Below are 24,862 nucleotides of genomic sequence, written 5' to 3'. Positions count from 1 at the left end.
CTTCCAGACTCAGCCAGAAGTTGATCATAGTGATAAAACAGACATTACCACCTCACTTAAAATGTATAATTTTTTAAATGTTTTATCTAGTTTTGAGAGAGAGTGCACACGTGCGTACGTGCACAAGTGGGGGAGGGGCAGAGAGGGGGGGACCACAGATAAAGCAGACTCCTCACTGACAGCAGTGAGCCTGAAGTGGGGCTTTAACTCAAGAACTGTGAGATAATGACCTGAGCCAAAGTCGGCGCTCAATTGACTGAGCCACCCAGGCACCCCTAAAATATATTCTCATTGGTATATTCCCCTTCTATAATATACACACACACACACACACACACACACACACCACATATATAGTACTGGAATGTGTGTGTGTGTACATATATATATATATATATATATATATATATATAGGCCTAAGTCTTTGAAGACACAGCCGTGCATCTTATTTATCCTGCTTTTTGTGGCCTCTGGCTTGGAATAAATGCAGGATGAGTGCAAGTTTTTCAATAGTGAATATCACGTGGTTTGTCTGTCCTTGGATCAAAAGCCCAAAGTGTTGGGAATTATAGTCACAGTGCCACTTTGCTACTGAGGCTGATAAACGTTTTTCCGTTTTCTTGTCCGTTGGAACAAATATACTGCCAGCACCATCATTTTTCTATATCCAGGGGAATCTATGCTCTATATTCTCACACTTTTGCAGCTGAAAAGTTGCTGCACTTGATAAAGTGCTGAATGTGGTAGGCAGAGCACACAGTGAGGATTCAGACTAAAGGAGATTTCACCTTTCTGGCTGTGGCTCCCACTACAGAAATCATTATCTCTATGTGGTGGGAGGAGGGAGGCATTCATTGAGATTTCTGCAGAAGATGGTAATTTACCCAGTGAGGTTTGGTAGATACTCACCAAGCTTAATCTCTTAACTCCTAATATTAGGAGATTAATTTCTTAACTCCTAATATTGGTCAACGGAGCACCAAACCCACAATTTCTTTCCTTTTTATGGAGTCTCTTTTGAGTACAAGATTTTCTTTTTAAAATTTTATCTTTTAAAAGATTTAAAGTGATCTCTTCACCCAACCTGGGGCTCAAATTTACAACCCAGAGATCGAGTTGCATGCTGTACAGATGACTGAGCCAGCCATGTGCCCCTTAAAGTTTAATTTAATAAGAATTATCTTCACGCGGGTAAGTATTCACACTATGTCACTTTCTGGGTAACAAGAGGAGGTAAAGATACAGATCTGTAATGGCTTATTTATCCACAAAATATCTCTAGATGGATACATAAGGTTATGGTAACACCCGTTACTGTCAGGAGGAGAGCTGCATGTCTAGAAGGCAGGGTGGGAGGGAGACTTTTCACTTACACCTTTTTGTATCTTTTGAGGTTGAACCATACAAATTACTTCACTCCCTTTCATACAAACATAAACCAGTAATAAATTCATGTCTGACACTTTAAAGGGGCTATTTATGTGGCTTACCACGGGGGTGTTACTATCAAATTAATATGGTTGAGGGAAAATAGTTTAAGTACTTGGTCAACAAATGACACTTGTGCTGTGTGAGGGAGAAAGTTCAGATCTGTTGTCTAATATTGCTTGGGTTTTATGGTCATTTTCTATTTTTAAAATTCTTTTATTTTCTTCCCGATTCAATTAACACGTTTTTATTTAGTGCCTACTCTCTGCCAGTAGTGTCCTAGGAATGCTAGGAGATATAAAAGAAGCCTTCATGAAATAGTTTTCAAAGTTCTTGCCAAGTGTGGAGATCACTGTGGAATGGCGTGGCTAGAAAGTTGTCTTGGAACCAGAGCTTGCAGAGGAAAGGCTCAGACGAAGGAAAGGGGGGCAGGGCAGGCGGTGCTATGGGCCAGGAGAAACACTTGATTGGGGGATTCAGGGGGAACAGAGAAATTAAGGATGGCCAGAGAGGCTAAGACCAGTTTAGAAAGGCCTGAACGGACAGGCAGAAAAGCTAGCCTTGGGGGTCCATTAGGAGTGATAAACCCAAGGGAGAGGTAAGCATATAAAGTATTAGCATATAAAGGAGAGAGAACTGAGAAACCGGATGCAAGACCACCCTTGTTGCAATAACCCCCGGACGTAAAATGATGGGGGTTTGGTTTAGAATTGTGGGACAGATAGGAGAGAAGAAATCATGAGGCATTACAAAGGAGGAAATACCAGGTCTTGATGGTAGGCTGGAGAGGAGAAAGGTATTAGAATCTCACATAATTTCAATTTTTCTAGCTTGGGAGACCAGAAAAGGGACTCATTTTCATGCCTCTTTTCTTTCCTCACACACAGTTTGACCCCCTCAAGGTGTCCTGTTGAAATATCAGTTATAAACAGAATTAATTTAATTTTCCATTAGAAACACATGTGATCTTATTTGCTTTTAGCTCTGTCACCAGACTTGAATCTTGCCCAGGCTTTGTTCTCTCATAGCACTCATGCCTCTATGATATATGTGTGATGTGTGGGTGTTTTCATCTTCCACTAGACCAGGAGTCTCCTGTGTGCAGGGACCATGACTTAGGTATTGTAAGTACTCATTGTCTGCTAGTTGTTGAAGAAAATGAGAGTTAAATAAAATGTAACACAAAAAATCTTTCCAGAAACAATGCTATTAAAAAAAAATCATCTAGAGGCACCTGGCTGGCACTGTCCATGGAGGTGCAACTCTTAATTTCGGGGTTGTGAGTTCAAGTTCCAAGTTGGGCCTAGACATAAAAATTTTTAAAATCATTTAAATTAAAATGTACATAATAAAAACTTCCCTGCTTCAGTCACTCAAACCACATGTCAAGTAAAGATGGAAAAATCTGGGACGCCTGGGTGGCTCAGTCGGTTGGGCGTCCGCCTTCTGCTCAGGTCGTGATCTCACGGTCCGTGGGTTCGAGCCCCGCGTCGGCTCTGTGCTGACAGCTCAGAGCCTGGAGACTGTTTCAGATTCTGTGTCTCCCTCTTTCTCTGACCCTCCCCTGTTCATGCTCTCTCTCTGTCTCAAAAATAAATAAATGTTAAAAAGAAAAATTTTAAAAAAGATGGAACAACCCTACTGTGATGGTGTTAGGGTCACACAGTTTTGTTCCTCCGCTTAAGTGTTGCAATCCAGGAGTAATAATGCAGTGTAAAGATACAGTATCGTGTAATAATAAGCACTGCTAATAGGGCCGAGGGTTAAATGAAACACTTTACATATATTTTATACAAGTTACTGGAAGGTGATTATCATTCTCCCTATAGAAGAGAGGAAGCAGGTAGAGAGAGCTTAGGAGAGTTGCACAGTTACTCAGCTAGAAAAGTGTTGGCGCTGAGAATTGAACCTAGACAACTTTACCATGGAATCTCCATCCTTAATAGCTCTACACTGTATTGCATATACAGCTCTTTTGGAGACTGAGAGGTTATTTGAGACCTTATCAATCTTTTTTTTGGGGGGGGGGGGCGGGGAGGAGACTTTTCCATCCAGTACTAATCAATGTTTTTCCCTTTTTTATGGGGTAGATCTTTAGACGTGAGCATGGAAAGAAGAAATAGAATATTTGAATCGTTTTCAGAAATATACAACAGTAAACGGATAACTCTAGCGATCACAGCATATTACGGACCACCTAACAACAAAGTAGTAAAACTCTTTACCTGGAACCGAAATAATATCCCCCTCCCCTCATTTTTATTAAAAGGCTTGCTTTATTTGGAAACTCTTAAAATAAGTGGTCATATGATTAAAAAAAGCAGCGGCGCGCCCCCTCCCCGGCGGCCGGGCGCAGCTGTCCGCACCTCCCCCGCGCCCCGCCACCCGCATTCCAACTCTCTGAGGTCACGGGCCGCCGCCGCCTCCCCAGATCCGCCCGCCCGCCCGCCCGCCGGGCCCTTGTGGGGAGGGACGCCCGGCCCCGGCCGCTCCGCTGCTCCGGCCGCGCGTCCCGTGCGCGTCCGTCCGTCCGTCCTCCTGCCGCCCCGACCCCCGCCCGGTTCCTTTGTGCGGCGCTCCCGGCCCGTCCCACCTCCAGGCCTTTCCCGTCGCCGCCGCCGGACTCTGCCCAGGGGAATGGTCTGCGGGCCGAGGTTTTGGAGACAGGAAGTGAGGCGCGCGAGCCCCATGAGCGCGCCTCGCCGCGGGCTGGCGTGCGGGCGCGGCTGCGGCTGCCGGGCGGCGGGACCCAGGGAGGCGGGCCGCTGAGCCGGGCGCGCGGCCCTGAGGATGCGGGAGCGGGAGCAGGTGAGGGCGCGGGTCCCCGGCCGGCGGGCGGACGCTGGGGCCGAGCGGTGGGGTGTGTCCGCAAGCGGGGACTTCGGAGCGCGTCGGCCAGCTCAGGCGTCCCGGAGGATGGGTCCCGGTTCCCAGACCCCTGGCAGCAGCGTAACAAAGAGAAAAGTCTTCCGTTTCCAGGTTCTCCGTGATCTATTTGGGTTCCTTTCTAAAGGGGATCTTGAACTTCTATTCTGAACTCGGTTGACTATTGAGGCTAAATTCTGGATCACGGTTTTAAAAGTCTTAGGCATAGTTGCGTCTCAGAATATTAAGTGCGAAATTTGCCGGATAGCTTTGGCGAGAAGGCGAGTAGGGAAGGATTGTTTGGTGGTGACTTGTTTTTGGAGTAGAGTGTTTACTCTGGAAAAAAGAATTCTTGGGTCTGCAAATTCCGACTTGTGATTTCTGCAAATCCTGATTAGATTGGCTTGCTCTTGGCATACGCGTCTTATTTTCTTTTTTGCTGAGAAAGCCTTATAATAATAGCGTACTCGCAAACACATTCAGAACACTCCGTGTGCTCTAAGTGACAACCGCTGTATGCCTAATTAGTTGCTGACAGATTTTTTTTTTAACTTTGGGATATGACAGTAATTTTAATCTGATAATAGTTGTCTGTTTTGTTTCTAGGGTATGGTATTCTCGAGTATCTACGCATAAGTCCGTGAGAAAAATGTTTGATTTAATGCTGTAGATTTATGTATTATTCTAAAGATGTCATATACTCTTAGTGATTATTTTACTTTAAAGTATCATTGGCAAATTTACATGTGGGGAGGATCTTAGCAAGGGTGGAAACGACAGTATTCAGAGTGACTATTTGAAAAACTTTTGAAAGAGGATGTGAAAACATTAAAATGAATTCACAAATAGACTGCCTTTTGAAAAGTGGAAAAGAATTTAACATGTAGCTATTATTACATAACAGAATGGTTTTGTAGAGAAAGTATTAACTAGTTTCTCCTTCAAAAGCGAATTATGAATTATTTGTTTAGTAGAGAAGTTATAATTTTAGACCTTTCAATTTACTGCATATTATTCTGCACCTGAAACCCTCAAAGAGCAACTTATATTTCTACTCCATTTGCTAGTGAATACTATATGTAACTGGAAATTAAAATGTGTTAATCGTTGATAATTTTCTAAATTATTAAACAGTATTAACATAAGTTTTCTATAAATAAGCAAAAAGCAAGCTATTCTTGTGGATAGATCTTGGGGAAAAAGGTACCTGACATCGACATGCACACCCACATTGACCCCTCAACTTTCTCAATTATAACATCTACCAAAATAAAGAACATTGACTTTTCTTTATCTCTGATGCTGTACATTTCAAATCTCAGGGACAACTGAAAGTTTTATTCTGCATCTGCTTAATCAGAGCTTTAAGTTAATAATTAAGTTATATAGAGTAATATCTACTGCCTTCAAGGCTCTTAGGTCTGTCTTTGTAATGAAGAGTCTACCATATTTGAACACTCTTAATACACATCTTTCCTCTGTATATATGCAATATCTTGTCTTTTCCCAATACTTAATTTGTCTTACTTTCAGTTATCATAATTTGTATATAAAATTGAAATCCACCACCTCATCTCATGAAAGGTATTTATGTAGTATATGTGGTATTTTATGTACATCTAATCTTTTTTAAAAATATGTATTATACAAAGACTGATGGCCCATCAGGCAATTTTTTAGTTAAAAGTTTATTATTTAAAATTCTCATTTCTTGATTTTTTTTCCTTTTGCCTCAACTATCTATCTAGTTTATACCCTGAGGTAGGAAGCATTGAAAATCGCAAGAGGAAACCATATCTTTTTATATTTGTATTTCCCCCTTTTAGTATGGTCCTTTTACCTGCAGAAAGTACCCAGCAAAAATTTTGTTGTTTAAAACAGCACTTTATGTAGTCCCGGTTGCCCTTTCTCCTCTATTGCTTGTTTTTAGCTTTTATTTTTTGGCTACTTGGGCATAACCAGAATTCCAAAGACAAAAACCAAACCAAAGCACAAACAACAGAAAACAAAACAGAGAGAAAACCGTGGCTCCGTCCTTACTAGAGATACAGCCATGTATATAATTATAGCATGCATGTAATCTTCTTAAGGGCAGCGACGGCTTAGGGTTCGTCTTAGATTTCTCACACCGTCCACTACACCGCCTTGTACTCCGAGATGCAATACACTTTTGTGGAACGGAATTCTAAATGTTAACTTTGGCAAAGCCTAGTGAAATAGCTAAACCCTGTTCTCTAGCTCTGCCGTACCCCAGCCCTGTGTGCCCATCACCTCTGAAACCGAGACGCAGTCAGGAAAGTGGGAAAGAGCAGAGGACAGGGAATGAGGAATCTGGGATCAATTCCCAGTTCAGCCGCTTCTTTCGAGGCCTGGGTTCTGTCTCCCAGCTGAGAGGATTGGGGGCGGACCTTGCCCCTCCGCGTGGTTCCCCGCCCAAGTTCAGGGTTGCGAGCCGCGGCCGAGCCAAACGTTTCGTCCTCGAGGGCCGTCTCCACTCAGAAGAAAACAAAGGGTGGGAACCGTCCCGGGATTTTGTTGACTCCTTTAGGGGAAAAAACTCCCAGCCGCCGCTCACGCTCAGTTTGCCCCAACCTGGAGTTACCATCAACAGGTGTGTTTTAAAATGTTGTAAATCGCGTTGGGGTGGGGGAGGGGGAAAGTGTCCTGAGGCTCCAAATCGGGAACCAGATGGACCCCCACCCAGACTTCTCCAACCTCCAGCGGGGCTCGAGCTGGGTTCTTTAAACGTTCCCTCCGGGAGCGTAGGGGCCGGTTCTTCCCTGGCGCGTCCGTCCGGAAACGTGGCCGCAGACTGAGGGTTCCGGGGCTTCTGAGGCAGCGCGTTGGCCAGGCAACGCCGCCTGCTTTTCCGCTGGGAGGACTCGATGGGAGTCCGAGTCTGAGTTCTCCGCTTGGTCCCCGGCCTCTGGGCTTGTTGAGCCGCGTCCGCCACTTGTTAATTCAGAATGGCGTTTAAGGCTTCGCCCGCCTCGTCTGCTGGCCCGAGGCCCCGCTTAGGTGAAGGCCCACCGCCTCTTCGGGCGTACCCTTCCGGAAGGAATCCGGGGCCACCCTTTTCAGAATTTCCATGCTTCTGATGGTCATCGGATGACAAGCATCTGTAGGGTCTTTGCCTTGTTTATAAACAAATCAATTTGGTGACGTAAATATTTATAAACTACAAACGGCGCTACAAATGCTTGTTAAGCGTTTCACCTCGCTTGAACCTCGCGACTGCCATATGTTCCAGGAGATTATTCCTCCCTTTTGGGTTCAGGGTTAATTTGTCCACTGGGGTTTAGACTGTTACGTAGCGCTTTTGGAGGTGTTTTGCAGTGTTCTCCCTTAAGGGCTAAAAGAACCCTGACCTCGGGTGTTTTGGGTGAGCCAAAAAGCGACTAAAACAAAACCAAAAAAAAAACCTTTTAACATAGAGCCACTAATACGAGCTACTAGTAGCTACAAATAGCTACTAAATTTGGCGGCTTCGTTGCCAACCATTATCTCATTTAATCCCCTAGATAGCCGTAGGTGGTTATCACTATTTGTAGGATTGAATGAGGGGTGGAGTCTGACCCAGGGGCTAACTCGTCTGATGATAAACTTCCTCACATGCCTCCCAGATCTCGTTCTTGCCATCTTTTTCCAGAAGAGAGGGAAAGCTTATTCTTTGGATGCAACCTTATTGATTTGTATTTTTATAAAAACTCAGTTCAGAAGTTGCTGTTGCCTATGTCACTGGTGTTCCTCTTTCCTCAGCACTGGCGTGGATGCTCTCTTCGCCCGGCCTTTGGGGACTCGGTTGCTTTTTGATGGCGGCAGCCGCTGCTGGGTGAGCAGCCGGAGACTGTACGGTGCTCCTGCGGTCAGGTCAGGAGAGGATCGCTTTCTCCCGCCGTCACTACCACCGGATTGGGGCGGTGCTTTTCCCTCTTCAACCCCTCCACCCGCGAAGGGAGAAGATGCCACTGCCATTCGGGTTGAAACTAAAACGCACCCGGCGCTACACGGTGTCCAGCAAGAGCTGCCTGGTTGCCCGGATCCAGCTGCTCAATAACGAGTTTGTGGAGTTCACGCTGTCCGTGGAGAGCACTGGCCAGGAGAGCCTGGAGGCTGTGGCCCAAAGACTGGAGCTGCGGGAGGTGAGACCCCCCCCCCCCCAACATCCCCCTTCCCACAAGCCTGGCAAAGGCTGCAGGCTTTTCTAGGCTGGCTTAGCGCCTTCTTTCCCATTTTAGTGCTTGCTGGCTCTGTGCTCTCCAGGTATGTCCCTGGCCTTGATGTCCGAGCCTGCAAGCCCCCCCTCCCTGTGAGGAAGGAATAGATGCAGAGCAAAAGGTCTTCTTTTGAGTGTGCCCCATAAGATAATAGTGTCTGAGTTTTGAAAGTGCTTATATTTGTTCCCTCAAAATGCAATCCAAAATCAGATTAGTAATGCATTTAGAATTTTCCAAGTGCTGGTTTTCTAATACCCCAAATGGGTCATCTTGATCTAGTACACTTTACTGACTTCATTCGTTCAGTATCCATTGACTGTTTTGCACAGTCCATGCCACAATTGTAAAGACATACCGCCTGAGTTTGAATTCTGGTTTCCCCACCGACTGGTTGTTTAACCTTGGAAAGTTATGTGCCCTCTCTGGGCCCTAGTTCCCTCATCTGAGCCGTGGGGATAGGGATAACATTGGTGCCTGATTCTCACAGTGGTTGTGTGATTTAAAGTGCAAATAAAGTCAAAGCTCTTTTTTTTTTTTTAACTTTGTATTATTTTTTCCCAAGTTTATTTATTTCTTCAGTAATCTCTATACCCAGTGTGGGCTGGAACCCACAACCTGAGGTTCAAGATTCAACATGTTGCTCCAACTAAGCCCACCAGGCACCCCAAAGCCAAAGTTCTTTTTTTGTAATGTTTTTATTTATTTTTGAGACAGAGAGAGACAGAGCATGAGCAGGGAAGGGGCAGAGAGAGAGGGAGACACAGAATCCGAAGCAGACTCCGGGCTCCGAGCTGTCAGCACTGAGCCTGATGCGGGGCTCGAACTCATGGACTGTGAGATCATGACCTGAGCTGAAGTTGGATGATTAACCAACTGAGCCACCCAGGCGCCCCGCCAAAGCCAAGGTTCTAATAACAGTCTTATAGTTATCATAGGGAGGTTTGCCCAGGAAACTGCTAATTTTGTCTGTAGGAAGTTGTGGAGTCCTCAAGGATCCACATCATATCTTAAATTTAAAATGCTATGTGGGGTGTCTGGGGGGCTCAGTCGGTTATGCATCTGACTTTGGCTCAGGTTGTGATCCCACAGTTCTCGAATTCAAGCCCCACATCTGGCTTGCTGCTTTCAGCCTGTCAGGATGGAGCCTGCTTCTGATCCTTTGTCCTCTCTCTCTGCCCCTCCTGCTCGCTCTCTCTCTCTCTGCCCCTCCCCTGCTCTCTCTCTCTCAAAAAATAAATAAAACATTAAAAAAAAAATGATGGGTGCCTGGGTTAAGTGTCTGACTTAAGCTCAGGTCTGAATCTCACAGCTTGTGGGTTCGAGCCCCACATCAAGTTCTGTGCTGATAGCTCTTTGGTTGCTTGGTTTGGGGGTAAGAGGAAGATGGAGAAACTGGTTATTCTATGTAAATCCCCAGGTTATATTCCTAACTGGAAATCCCATTGTCGTAGTTCATAAAAAGGTACAAAGAGATAAACTGTGCTCCTGGTGACTATTGAGAATCATCTGATTGTTCGATATAAAAGAGCTCTTTAGTGCCTTGGGCGTATGTACTGGGAGCTCACCCTAGTGTTGATAATGAGTAAGAAAATAGGTTGATCCATGCTACGTTTGGGGAAAGTAGAGGGTGCCGTAGGGAGAGGCTTCAGAGGGAAGGGGATGGTACAGGGTAGCAAAAGGCTGGACTAGACTTCCAACATAGGAACTGCAGGCCAAAGACATGAGGCAAGTTTTCTACCTGAAAGTAGTAGGGAAGTTAGTGAAGGATTTTTTTAAATTAATTAATTAATTAATTTATTTTTAAGTAATCTCTACACCCAACATGGGGCTTGAACTCACAACCCCAAGATCAAGAGTTGCATGCCCCCTGAGCCAGTCAGACTCCCCATTAGTGAAGGATTATAAGCAGGGATTTGGTATGATTGTTTTTGTGAAGGGTAGGCCCTCTGGAGAACGAGTAAAAAGGAGGAGTTGTGCAGACGGTAGTCACTGGATTTGGATGGGAATGGAGAGAAGTGGATGGAATCTGGAGATATTCAGGACCTACCTACCAAGTGTGGAGAAGAGCTAGCCAGGGGTCCAGGTTGATACTCAGGTATCCAGTGAACGTGGAGGCTGTAACCGGGAGAGGCGGCATAAAAGGAAGAGCAGATTTGAAAGGGGATAAGGAGAGGTGTGTGGTGAGATCACTTCTGGTGAGTTAGAGACGCCAGTTGGTTGCTAAGTGAAATTAGTCAGAGAAAGACAAATATATGACTTCACTCATATGTGGAATTTAAGATACAAAACAGATGAACATAGGGGAAGGGAAACAAAAATAATATAAAAACAAGGAGGGGGACAAAACGTAAGAGACTCTTAAATATAGAGAACAAACAGTTGCTGGAGGTGATGTGGGTGGGGGGGGATGGCTAAATGGGCAAGGGGGATTGAGGAAGACATTTCTTGGGATGAGCACTGGGTGTTATATGTAGAGGATAAATCAGCAGATTCTACTTCTAAAGTCATCATTGCACTGCTGATTAACTTGGATTAAATTAAAAAATTTAAAAAAAATGATGCTAGTTGGAGAGGTCGAGCAAGGAGAGGCAGTTGTGGGCTTGGAGCTCAGCTACGGGGAAGAGATTTGGGAATCTCAACCTAGGTCACTTCATCAAAGCTGGGAGAGGGCGTGAGGCCATCTAGGACAGAACGAGAAGACATAGCAGACAGACCCTTCGGGGTTGAATAGAGGAGGCAGAGCCTTAGGAAGAAGCTGAAATGGAGCAGTCCAAGAAGGAGAAAGTAAACCATGAGAGCTGGCCTCAGTGGCCAGCCCTGCTTGCTTACATTTATTATATATATTTTTATTTCCTTCACCCAGTTTTCCTTTTTTTAAAATTTTGGTTCTTCTTTTGCTGTCACTTCTTCCTCATGTACCAGGTCTGCATACAGCCACTACAGAATCAACTTCTTGAGGAACTGTGGTTAATTTATTTTTGTACCTAGAGTACCAGGCATGGAATGTGCTCAATAAAAACAGGCTGAACTAAACCCACAGGCATCGCTTTCCTTCTCTGTTCATCAGGAAGTCCAGAGAAATGACCATCGCTTGTTTGAAGTAGCTGTACTCAGGAACCAGCAACTTCATACGGCTGTGGGTACATAATGAGAATATTTTTAACAAAAGAGTAGAGTGCTTTGAGAGGGAACGGGCATGGGCCCTAGAAAATGTCTTGCCCTTGGATAGACTATCCCAGTATTTCCAATATTTAATGACAGTCATGGTTAGGAAGTTAGTTTTGTATTACAAACTCTTCCTTTCAAACCTCTAGAAGCTCTGCTCTGTAGCATATAAACAGATGGCTCAAGCCCCAGGCCTAATCTTACCAAATGACCGAATGACCCTTCAGAAGGACTCTGAGTCAGGATAACACCTGTTCTGACTTTGTGTCCATACATCACTTACGAGATTCATACGACGAGCTGTTGGTGTTTGTTATCTGGCACTATTCTCCCATCAAGTAGACTCAGAATTATCATAGTGTATAGATTTGGCTGATAAGCTCTGCTACTCACCAGATTTAAATTTGGGGAGGAAAAGTCTTTCTTTGCTTAGTTATTTTACTTCTATAACGACAGTTACAAGGGCTACACAATAATATCATTAGAACACAACGCAGAGGTTTCACCTCTATCTGTAGTATTTTATTTCTTAAGCTGGGTGCCGTAGTTGTATGATGTTTGTTAGTCTTCATATTTTTTTTGAATGTCTAAGATATTTTATAATACATTCAGAAACTACAGATGGAAAGGTTAATGTACTTATTTCCAATTTAGTTACCTTAGATTAACTTTTTCTACATTCACCATATTTGAGCTGTCGAAAGTGACTTCTAAAAATGGTAGAACATTATCCCCATAGGAGAATTCATTATAGTAACAGCCTCATGAAAAGCTGTTGAAATTCTCTGCCTGTCATTCATTCTGAGTTTCATAATGTGTTTTCAAGAGAGGCTGTGAAAGCCTTTGTAGAATTTAAGGGGAATTAGGAAATTTTCTCTCCAGTTTGGAGGGTATGTGTTACAGAGGTTTGATGGATGTGGTGAGGCAAGAGGGTATCACCTGGGAACAACCATTCCCACTGGGCAGGGTTACCTCAATGGAATCAGCATAGTTTAGAGTAAGGTGGTTCAGTTTAAAAACCTATTGTCTTGGGGTTCCTGGGTGGCTCAGCCAGTTGATCATCTGACTCTTGATTTTGGCTCAGGTCATGATTCCAGGGCTCCAGGTTGAGTGCAGAGCCTGCTGAAGATTCTCTCTCTCTCTTCCCCTCCCCTCCTCTCCCCTGCCCTTAAAACAAAGCAAAAACCTATCCTCTCAGGGAGTAAGACCTGCATTACCCCACCTCACTGGGAAGGATATGTAAAAGCAGGATTAAAATTTCATAATTTACAACAAGATATGGAGCCACCAAGGGCCCCAAGTATGGGTGTTCCCTGGCCAGGCCATGTTTTGTGGGCAGGCCACACGGGAGCCAGTTGGTGAGACTGGAACCGGAGAAGGAAGCTGCCTTGAAAGCCCTACCTATCTTCATGGGGGGAGTGGTACTGCCTCTGGCATCAGACAAGTTCCTTTGAGTCTCGGCACCCTTTCTAGGCAGGGCTTAGGTGGGCATGGCCTTTATTTGCCTCTTGAGAAGGCCGTTTAACAGAGTGCTTAAGACATTTGCAGGTCGAATCAGAAAAACTTGAATTTGAGCCCCAGTGCTGCCATTTATTAATTATGTGACCCATCAGTTCTGTGATCTGTCCAGGCGATACATCATCACGTAATTCATAAATATCCTGTCCGCTTTATGCATCTCTTTCCTTCACTTACAACAGTTCACATAGATGCAAATGTTTTATCTGAAAAAAGACCAGGCGAAATGAAAAAGAAACTTTCACGATAAAAACATTTTTTAAAAAGTGATTTTTGTCCAGTTACATTTGGACTTGGTATTTTTCAAGTCCACTGGTTTTCATCGGTAGATTGGGGATAACAGTAAGAGTAGTATATACTTTTTTTTTTTAATTAAGAAGAATTTCTTTTATTTATGAGAGATAGAGACAGCATGAATGGGCAAGGAGCAGAGAGTGAGGGAGACACAGAATCTGAAGCAGGCTCTGCACTGAGCTGTTAGCACAGAGCCTGACGTGGGACTCAAACTTACAAACCACGAGATCATGACCTGAGCTGAAGTCGGTCACTCAACCGAGACACCCAAGCGTGCCCCAAGAGTAGTATATACTTGATGGTGGTTGTGAGGATTTAGTGTTAAATGAAAAAACATTTAGCAGAGGACTTGGTATGTGAGAAACTCCCAGGAAGTGTGACTCTTCATTACTGTTATTGTTTATGTCTCCCATTTCCATGTTGTGGTGACTCACCAACTTCTCTTGCAGATTAATTCTTTTGTTAATATCCTGTATTCTTTTGTAAATGGAAGAAGCAATGTTTATTCATAAAATGTTCTTAGAGTAAAAACAAGTATAGTGGCCACTGGCAATTGTACATTTTTTTTTTAAACATTTTTTATTTATTTATGTTTTTTGTAGGGTCAGGGGGCAAAGGAGGAGGGAGAGAATCTTAAGCAGGCTCCACACTGAGTGGAACTGGATCCCACAACCCTGGGATCATGACCTGAGTCGAAATCAAAAGTCAGATGCTAAACCGACTAAGCCGCCCAGGTGCCCTGGCAATCACACCTTTTACGTTACTAGACTGTTAAAATTTTAATGTACCATTGTAATTTACCCATCATATTTGAACCTCTTTTTCCATGCCAGTTGAAATTAGTTTGTACAGTGTCACTGCCTCTTGCCCCCTTATTTTTGATAATCCTATTTTTATCATGTTATCATGGGTTTTAATTAGATTCATTGCCTACTATTTCTTTTTTTTTTTTTTAAGTTTCTTATTTTGAGACAGAGAGAGTGCGTGTGGGGGAAGGGCAGAGAGAGAATTCCAAGCAGGCTCTGCACAGTCAGCGTAGAGCCTGATTTGTGGCTCAAACTCACAAAACCCTGAGATCATGACCTGAGCTGAAATCAAGAGTTGGACACTTAACCAATTGAGCCACCCAGGCGCCCCTAGATTATTTCTTGTACAGGATCCCTTCCTTTATCATGAAGTCCTTATTCAACTTAAATTTACATGTGGTTGGAGTGGGTTTTTTTTGTTTTGTTTTGTTTTTTTGTTTTTTAACATTTTAGTCTCCAGTTAGGAAACAAGTAACTTAAAACACCTGGGAAGCTTTTTGTTGTTGTTGTTTTGTTTTGTTTAAGTAATCTCTACACCCAACATGGGGCTCAAACTGGGGACCTGAGATCAGGAGTTGCATACTCTAGGGACTGAGCCAGCCAGGTATCCCAACCCTGGAAGCTTTACAAAAAAAAACAAACTTTTATTTATTAAGTAATCTCTACTCCCAACGTGGGGCTCCAACTCATGACCCCAAGATAAAGAGTCAGGTGCTCGGCCAAATGAGCCAGCCAGGTGCCCCTTCTAGAGTCTTTTAAAGATAACTTTTTCATGTTTTTGCTATGATACATTATGTGTTAGTTTTATAACTTAAATTTTAGAAGGCAGTGTTCTTTCGGCGATTTTTGAGTGTTTTGGGTGTGAATGGGGGAAGGGGGATCCTCACTGTTGTCTACATATATGGTGTACATATATAACTACAGATTTGAAGTTGAGATCAATACTAAGCCATAGCTAAAATTACCTCCAAAGCATTTTGTTGAATCAGGCAAAAAATTGAGCAAAATTTGCAAGTTCTTCCTGTGACTTCTTATTTAAGAATTTAATTAAAGCCTTTGATATTTGGTTACTCTGTAACGGTTTATCACAGATCTTCAGAAAATTTTTTAAAACTTGTATTCAAAGTACCTCACACATATGGCAAGTTTTTATTCTTTAGAATGTAAGCTCTATCAGTGTAGGACTGTTAAGGTCACCATTGTTTGAAATATTGCCTTGTACCTTACAGTACTTAGTTGCTGAATAAATGTCTGGTTTTTATTTATTTATTTATTTATTTATTTATTTATTTATTTATTTATTTAATGTTTATTTATTATTGAGAGACAGATCATGAGCATGGGAGGGGCAGAGAGAGGAGGAGACACAGAATCTGAAGCAGGCTCCAGGGTCTGAGCTGTCAGCACAGAGCCCGACACGGGGCCCAAACCCACAAACCGTGAGATGTGACCTGAGCCGAAGCCAGACGCCCAACCAACTGAGCCACCCAGGCTCCCCAGTGTCTACTTAGTTTAAAATTAAGGTTTTTGGGGCACCTGGGTGGCTCAGTTGGTTAAGCGTCCGACTTCAGCTCAGGTCATGATCTCACAGTTCATGGATTGGAGTGCCGGGTTGGGCTCTGTGCTGACAGCTCAGAGCCTGGAGCCTGCTTTGGATTCTGTCTCCTTCTCTCTGCCCCTCCCCTTCTTGCACTCTGTCTCTGTGTCTCTCTCTCAAAAATAAAACATTTTTGGGGCGCCTGGGTGGCGCAGTCGGTTAAGCGGCCGACTTCAGCCAGGTCACGATCTCGCGGTCCGTGAGTTCGAGCCCCGCATCAGGCTCGGGGCTGATGGCTCAGAGCCTGGAGCCTGTTTCCGATTCTGTGTCTCCCTCTCTCTCTGCCCCTCCCCCGTTCATGCTCTGTCTCTCTCTGTCCCCAAAAATAAATAAACGTTGAAAAAAAAAAAATTAAAAAAAAAAATAAATAAATAAAACATTTTTAAAAAGTTAAAAAAATAAATAAAATTAAGGTTCTTGTTTTGAATTTACATTGATAAGCATAGATAGCAGCTCAGTTAAGTCAGCTTTTATTTGCTCTATGATTGTATTATTTGGAGAGGGTTGAACATTCACAAAGCTTTGAACACATGTAGGAAAGCACCTTTTTCTTTAGAATTTTCTTCTTCACTTTGGGGCTTCTTCTGAAACAGTCAGAAAACAGTCAGGTTTTAGGGACTCCCTGAGGTAAGATTGCTATATTGAGGGAATGTCAGCTTCTTTTAAATAGGTTCTTCCATAATGTTTTCTGGATGATGAGGAAATTTTTGGCTAAGGGATTTGTTGATATAGAGAGGCATCAAGCATATAATGCAAACCATTACTCTCAAGCACAACTTTAGAAAGTGTTCTTGGCCATCGCAGTGTTTTATTTTAAATTAGTGTCTTAGGTATTCCAAATATCCACTGACCTTATCTTGACTGTTATCTGAGTAGACCTCAAGAATTTCATGCGTATTTCCTTCTGTACTAGCTGTTTTCAGTTGGACTCTAAAAATAACTGAAACATGTGTAAGGTAAAAGTATAATACCTGCAGAGTTTTCAACCTTTCAGCTGCATATTTATTCATTCAGTTATGCAAGTTATAAATCAGATAAAATTGTTGTATAGACAAGTATCAGTAAATATCTTTGGTTAGATCTATCGAACCATCTGAAACAAATGGAAATCTTAGATTGACCTCTCTACCTACATAAAGTGAGCTTTCCAAGGTCCAAAACTGATTAAAATGAGCAAGGATTTTTCTAATTTTTATATTTTCTATTACTTTTCTCATTTGGTCTAGATAATTAAGAACTAGCCACATAGGGGCACCTGGATGGCTCAGTTGGCAGAGTGTGCGATCCTTGATCTCGGGGGTTGTGGCTTTGAACCCCACATTGGGTACAGAGATTACTAAAAAAATAAATAAACTTGAAAAAAAAAAAGAACCAGCTGTGTAAATAAGTAGAGGAATTATAAATACAAACATGAAGATGTTATGCATTTTAACATAAATAACATCACACAAGTTATTGCAGAATTTGGAAACCTGTTTAGAGAAATGAAGTATTATTATTCCATTTCATTTAATTTCTGATAAGTTTAAGAGCTAATAGTCTGAGATGTTTTTCTCCCAGTATTGGATTTTCCACTTCAGAGACATTAGAGATGTCCTTGAATCTCTTTCACCAACAATCTGCCAGAAATGTCATGACCATCAAATGAGGCATGAATTTTTTCATGTGGGGAGGTTTGTGAGTTATGAAATGGTGGATATAGGGAACTGATGGTGTTTGGGGGGCTCTCACTAAGTCCTGACGTTGTCCTTGGTGTATAAAGTTTCAGATTTCATTCCTTATAATGCTAGAAGTTTTAGTCGCTTTCTGCTGCCCTCCTTCTGGGTGGATGAACATGATTGTGCTGGAAGCTTAGTATGCCTTATCACATTTAATCCTCACATGGAGTTAGGCATTATCTTTTCCATTTTAAAATGTCGAAACTGAAGTTCTGAAAAATTGGGTGATTTGCTTTGCTAATCTGGGTGATCACACAGCTCATAAGCAGAAGAGTAAGATTTTGAGTTTGTATCTGTGACACTTTTGCTTGAACTTTGACTTTTAAAGTTATATGAATCATGGGTCCCTTTGAGACTGTCTTGCAAATGCAGACTTTTGCAGACAATTTCAGGTGGTTCACGGATACCCCTCCCCCAATCCATTTGTGAGCCAGGCTGTGGGCTTAGAAGCCTCTTACAGATGAGGCAGTTTTTCCCCTGCTCGCAGTTTAATAGGATCTTTCTTCCCTGATCTTTCTTTCTCCAGATGAAGGTGTTGGTAGGATAGAATATTTGTGAACAATTTAAGAGCTTTGTATTTTTTAGGAGAATAATTTGCCTCTGAAGTATACTTCTCCCTGCCTGTGCCTACATATGCCCTTTTTGAATGGCTTTTCTCTCCATTTGAGGTATTCATTTCCTCACTGGGACATCTTACTCTTTTTTTTTTTTTTTTTTTTCCCGATCAGATTTTATTTTATTATATTTTAAAAAATGTTTATTTGAGAGAAAGTACTTGTGCGAGCGGACAAGGGGAGGAGAGAGAGGGAGAGAGAGAATCTTAAGCAGGCTCCCAGGTGTCAGTGCAGAACTTGACACAGGGCTTAATCCCACAAACCGTGAGATCATGATCTGAGCTGAAATCAAGAGTCAGTTGCCCAACCGACTGAGCCACCCAGGTGCCTCATTTTATTTTATTTTTTTAAAGATTGTAAATAATCTCCATACCGTGGGGCTCGAATCTATAACCCTGCAATCAGGAGTCACACACTCCAGGGGCCCCTGGGTGGCTCAGTCGGTTAAGTATCCAACTTCGGCTCAGGTCATGATCTCGCGGTTTGTGAGTTCAAGCCCTGCGTCAATCTCTGTACTGACAGCTCAGAGCCTGGAAGCATGCTTCAGATTCTTTGTCTCCCTCTCTTCCCCTCCCCTCCTCGCCCTCTGTCTCTGTCTCTCTATTTCCCTCCCAAAAATAAAATAAACATTAAAAAAAAAGAGTTGCACACTCCAACCACTAAGCCAGCTAGCCTCTCCTAAAGATTTTATTTTTAGGTAGCTTTTATACCTATTGTGGTGCTCGAACTCACAACCTGGAGATCAAGAGTCACATGCTTTACGACTGAGCCAGCCAGGCATCCCATGGACATCTTACTCTTCAGAGAAAAGCTCCTTTCATAGAGGAAAAGGAGGAATTGTGAGTGGGAATTCCTTCCTTGCTCTGATGGTAGACCCCCATCAGTAGTCTTCCTTACCAGATAGCACCTTTATGCCCACCCAAACCATAGGTGTGACAAGTTTTCAGCGAATGAGTGGATGGCTCATACTTCTATTGATGTATTAACCAAATTCACTGGCCAGTTGTTAAGCCCGTACTTCATTTTTTGTATCAGAAACTCACCCCACCTGAACACTGTGGGGGTTTTTTCTATTAACAAGACCTTAGCTTATGTTACTTTCTTAACCATATGCTGGTTTAGCAAATACTTTCCTGTTTGGCTCTCCAAACAGTTAGTTCATGAATAAATGTCACTTTATTTATTTGCTAGTGAACTGACAGGATATCCAGAGGTAACCTAAATTCTCAAGAATTAGCTTATGATGCTAATTTCACCAGAAGAAACTATGCGTGTCACAAATCCTTTATGAGAAGTAGCAACATGTATTAGAACTAACTTTTCCATGCAGGGTTTCTGCACCCTTATGTAGTAGATTGCCCAAATGAGATGACTAAAATGTATGCAGTGTTCAGGTTTGTAAATAGGACAGAGTAATTACGTTATTTTGAATGAGCTTTAACTGAGCAGGCTAAGAAAGTGTACAAGTAATTTCATGCTGGCTGGCCGCAGTTCATTTTCTTTGCGAATATAAACACAATTTGCCTTTGTTCAGTTGTGTTACAGTTACGTATATTGCTCAGACTTTGACTTGACAAATTAATTTCGATGTCAGGTGAATTTTTGGCGGATTGAACTTTGTACCATTAGTTTCACCTGCAGGTGGCAAAGTAGGGTTCTACAGGCAACAAGGTAGAGTTTTGGTGCCAAAGGAACTTGGGTTTAAATCCCTTGGGTCACTACCCATGTAACCCAAGAAAACCAACTTCTCAGGATTTTATTTCTTTCATGTGTGGTATGGCAACACATGATAGTAATAATGATAGCTATTTACTGGGTACTGACTAGAGGCCAAGCACTGTACTAGATGCTTTACATATGTATGATTTATCCCTAAGTGTGATTGACTTTCTTCCTTCTCCCACCGTCTCAGTGATAGAGTGAACCAAAGATGGCCAGTGTCCAGACCAAGGTCCTGATGCAGGATACTTTTTAACTGGCAACTCTGATTTTTGGTGTAGAGTTAGCCACTTCCATTTTCCTTTTCATCATTTAAATTCACATTGGTTGAAATAATTTATTGAGGAGAAAATGGATGGAGAACTAGGACTTGAGGTGTTACCATCAGCCAATTAAGTTCAGAGCTACCCTACTGAGAATTAAGGTAGCCATTATAATATCCTTTCTCTTCCAGAGTTTGGTGTGAATAAACTAGAAAATAACCTTAGTTCTCATTTACCTGTATTTTGCACTTACAGATAATATTTAGACAGTACATATTTGACTTTATTTTCACTACTGGCACCTATTTTGAAGTCAAATCTAGTTTGAATGGCAACTTAAGGGAAAGAACACATAAGTTCTTTATTACAGTATGATAACGTAAAAATGAAGCATGTTCAGTAATGAAGACTGTATCTAAAATTATACAAACTTGTATGTCACCCACTGCTAGAGTGCAGAATTTGCTGTAGACTATTCCAGTCTTAGCCCCCAACTGATACTCAGGTCTTTGCTCTCGGTTTACTGTTTTCCCCTCCACACCACACCACACCACACCACACCACACCACACCACACCACACTACTTTTCTACTGAGCCTTTATCATTTTCCTAAAGAGAAGCAATTCAAGTGTTGATATTTTACCATAACTTATTTTAAAAGGAGAGAAAGAAGGAAAACTTGCCAAAGACAAAATCCTGTTAGTGAAGGAAATAGTCAAGTATAGAATTTCCTATATACTAAAGATGCAGTATGAAATTTTATACTGTTCCAGAGGACTTAAAAACTGTGATAATAGGAACTAATATGACTTGAGCACTTATCATGCGTGAGCCACTCCTCTAAGTGCTTTGAATGTTTTTGCTTATTTTGATCCTCAGCAGTTCTATGAGTGAGGCACTATTCTGCTCCTCTCCATTTCACAGATGGGTAACACAGGTGTTCAGTGACTTGCTCATGGATCCAGGGCAGAAACCACAACCAGAGTAGTTCTTCTGGCTTCTCTTTGGTGGGCAGCTCTCTCCCCAGTCTGTAACTTTGGGCAAGTGACAGATGGCCTGCCATGGAGTTCATGCCCCTAAGGACAGCTCGGCACAGTGCAGCCTCCCAGATCTGATGGAGATTGTTTTAAGTACTCTTGAGATATTTATTATCGCTTATTTTAATTACTACAATTTATTATTTTGCTTAAAGTATGTTTTTGAAGTTACATCAGGCCCAGAAAGATAATTCTGAGAAGGAACACAAGTCATAATTAGGCCAGCAAGACACCACCGGGAGTGCCTGAAACACTGAGGGCAGAGCTGTTCGACAGGGAGCCTTTTCGTGAGCCCATCCCCTGGCAGAGTTGGAAGTGTCAGGCTGATGAAATTCCCCCAGGAGAATTCTCTGCTGAGTGATTTTCCAAAGCAATATCTGGTTGCACTGCTGTTGGTTGAACTTGGGGGCTCCTAGAGTCCAAATCTGCATACAAACCAAATGTAGAGCCAGTGAGCCCATACAAGTGCTTGTTGCCTTTCCTGATGGAGCTGAATCACTGCAATTTAGCTACTGTGCATGTAGGTGTATTTCCACCTGTTGCAGCATTTCACACTACCAAAGTGTTTTCATTCTGCTGTTTGCGAATTGTGAGCATGAAGACAGGGCAGCTGGAAATTGTTACTCCATTTTACTTGTTGTTGTTGTCGTTGTTGTTGTTTTTAAGTTTATTTATTTTTGAGAGAGCGAGCAAGAGAACCCACGTGTGCACGTGCTCAAGTGTGGGAGAAGCAGAGAAGGAGGGAGAGAGAGAATCCCAAGCAGGTTGTGCACTGACATGTCAGCACGGAGCCTATGTGGGGCGCGGGGTTCAAACTCATGAACCATGAGATCATGACCTGAGCCAAAGTCAGACACTTAACCAGCTGAGCCACTCAGGCACCCCAAAATAGTACTATATAGAATAAAATGTAACTGGCATTATGGTACTTAATTTAAAAATATTGAGTGTATATTTCTGAGTTATGCACCTTTACTTAGTTAGGTACCCTTTGTGCCTTGGTTTTCAATAAGGAACATAGTTTAAAAGGAAATCTATTAAACCCTTAAGTGTGGCCTCTGTTAAGGGGAACCTTATTAATCAAGAAGGGGAAAATCACTTTTCCATATTAAAAAAGGAAACAGTTTTGCTCTTTTCTTGGAGCATTTGTGTATATGGAAGAAGTATTTGTTGTAGTTAGAAAACCACCTCATAAAATATGTGGAGAAAACAATTATTTCATGTATGATGAAGTCATGATTTTTAAACTTTGATTAATGAAAACAAGCATAGCTTTTTATTTAAGCTTGTTTTGTTTTGTTTTGTTTTTGAGACAGAGAGAGACCGAGCATGAGCAGGGGAAGAGCAGAGAGAGAGGGAGACACAGAATCTGAAGCAGGCTCCAGGCTCTGGGCTGTCAGCACAGGGCCCAGTGCGGGGCTTGAACTCACAAACTGGGAGATCATGACCTGAGCTGAAATCGGATGCTTAACCGACTGAGTCACCCAGGCCCCATTAAGTATTTTTTTTTTAATGTGTATTTATTTCTGAGACAGAGACAGAGCAGGAGCGGGGGAGGGGCAGAGAGAGAGGGAGACACAGAATCCGAAGCAGGCTCCAGGCTCTGAGCTGTCACCACAGAGCCCGACACGGGGCTGGAACTCACAAACCGTGAGATCATGACCTAAGCTGAAGTCGGTCGCTCAATTGACTGAGCCACCCACGCGCCCCTATTTAAGTATTTTTTTTAATGTTTATTTTGATTTTTGAGAGAGAGAGTGAGCTAGTACAAGTTGGGGAGGGGCAGAGAGAAAGGGAGACAAAGGATCCGAAGTGGACTCCATGCTGATAGCAGAGAGCTTAGTGGGGGGCTTGAACTCACGAACCATGAGATCGTGACCTGAGCCAAAGCCCGAGGCTTAACCGTTTGAGCCATCCAAGCACCCCACAAGTATAGCTTTTAATAACAGAAGTCAGGGAGTTTCTTCATGTGTGTCTGTTCAGGATTTTAACCACAAAAGCAATTTTCTTGATTTTATAATCTTCAGATCTTTCATGGTAATATTAATTTAAGAACAGTGGAACTGTTGTGTTTTTTTTTTTTTTTTTTTTTTTTTAAGGCAGTGGAAAATACTTGGATAACATTCTTTCAGGTAATAGAAATTAACATTAACTCAATTCTTTGTTAAAATATATTTAGGCCCATATTCATTTGTAGTTCTAAAAGTTAATTCCCTTTATCTCCCCATGGCTCCCCTCTCCCCACATCACAACCGTATCTAGGTAACAGGAAACAATTATAATTTCAGTCTGACAAAAATGAGTGTCAGAAAAGTAAACAGCTATTCATAAATATGCTCATTTCTGTTCTTTTCGCTTTTATGTTGCACTGTTACAACTTCTAAAAATACTGCTGGCACTACTTGCTGTCTGTGGCAAGATAGAAGAAATAATTAAGAGGAGTTCAGGAAAATATTAAAAACATTTTTCCGGGGCGCCTGGGTGGCGCAGTCGGTTGAGCGTCCGACTTCAGCCAGGTCACGATCTCGCGGTCCATGAGTTCGAGCCCCGCGTCAGGCTCTGGGCTGATGGCTCAGAGCCTGGAGCCTGTTTCTGATTCTGTGTCTCCCTCTCTCTCTGCCCCTCCCCCGTTCATGCTCTGTCTCTCTCTGTCCCCAAAAAAATAAATAAACGTTGAAAAAAAAAAATTAAAAAAAAAAAAAACATTTTTCCCTGGGAATTAACTTATATATATACATATATATATACACATATATACATACACACACTAGAATCTGAGCCAAGTTAGTCTTTTAACCCCCTTGTCAATAAAAAGAGAAGAGCTAGTATTTATCAATTGCCCTAAAACATACGCATTTGTGAATTAAGTTAATATGCCTCAGAAATCCCAAATTTAGAAAGAGAAAATTGATCTAGTTCATTTGTTGGAATGAGATACAAGAAATAGTCCTGTAATATAACAAAACAAACTGGTTAACTAAAATAATTGAGGAATGATAGGCTCTGGTTCACCCTCAGTTATGTGGGTTCTAAACAAAATGACCTTTTATGTACTAGTATAAAATAGAGCACACCAGCTTTGCCTCTGTTGAAACTGTGTACAGTGACAGCTCAGTTATTTCTGTCATTCTTGGGTAGTAAAATTTTGTGTATACTAAAAATTCCTATTTAATCTTAGTTTACTCTAAAGACATGTTGATAATTGTTTTAATCTTATAATTGAGTATCTTTCTCCATAGCCCTTATGAGTATCTGGCCTCCCTATATTTTGCTTGTCTTTCTCCCCCTACCGGAATGTAAGCTACATGAGGGCAGGAATTATATTCTTTTGTTCCCACCACAGTGTTTGACACAGAATCTTTCTTTTTAAAGAAACTTTTTTTTATTATGTTTCTTTATTTTTGAGAGGCAGAGAGAGACAGAGTGCGAGCAGGGGAAGAGCAGAGGGAGAGGGGGACACAGAATCAGAAGCAGGCTCCAGGCTCTGAGCTGTCAGCAGAGAGCCCCACGTGAGGCTTGAACTCACAAACCAGGAGATCATGACCTGAGCCGAAGTCGGACAGTATTTTTTGAAGAATGATCTTACTGTGTTTGGGGATCATTGTATTCTTCATAGCATC

General features: G+C 42.3%; 1 protein-coding gene across 3 annotated transcripts in view; it reads left to right on the top strand.

The window, feature by feature from the left end:
• Positions 1-3,858: 3,858 nt before the first annotated feature.
• Positions 3,859-24,862, top strand: part of PTPN21 (protein tyrosine phosphatase non-receptor type 21) — an 82,241-nt gene continuing 61,237 nt past the window's right edge. The window contains exons 1-2 of one of the 3 annotated variants that reach the window (XM_045451807.1): positions 3,859-4,236; positions 8,053-8,435. In XM_045451807.1, the coding sequence (XP_045307763.1) occupies positions 8,256-8,435 (180 nt within the window). In that variant the 5' untranslated portion in view covers positions 3,859-4,236; positions 8,053-8,255. Of the gene's footprint in view, positions 4,408-6,792; positions 6,905-8,052; positions 8,436-24,862 lie in introns of those variants that run through there. The other 2 variants (XM_045451808.1, XM_045451809.1) reach the window with 2 other exon arrangements.

This window comes from Leopardus geoffroyi, chromosome B3 (assembly GCF_018350155.1).
Source record: "Leopardus geoffroyi isolate Oge1 chromosome B3, O.geoffroyi_Oge1_pat1.0, whole genome shotgun sequence".
Classification (NCBI taxonomy): domain Eukaryota; kingdom Metazoa; phylum Chordata; class Mammalia; order Carnivora; family Felidae; genus Leopardus; species Leopardus geoffroyi.
The sequence above is the reverse complement of the archived record's forward strand: the minus strand, read 5'-3'. Positions and strand labels throughout refer to the sequence as shown.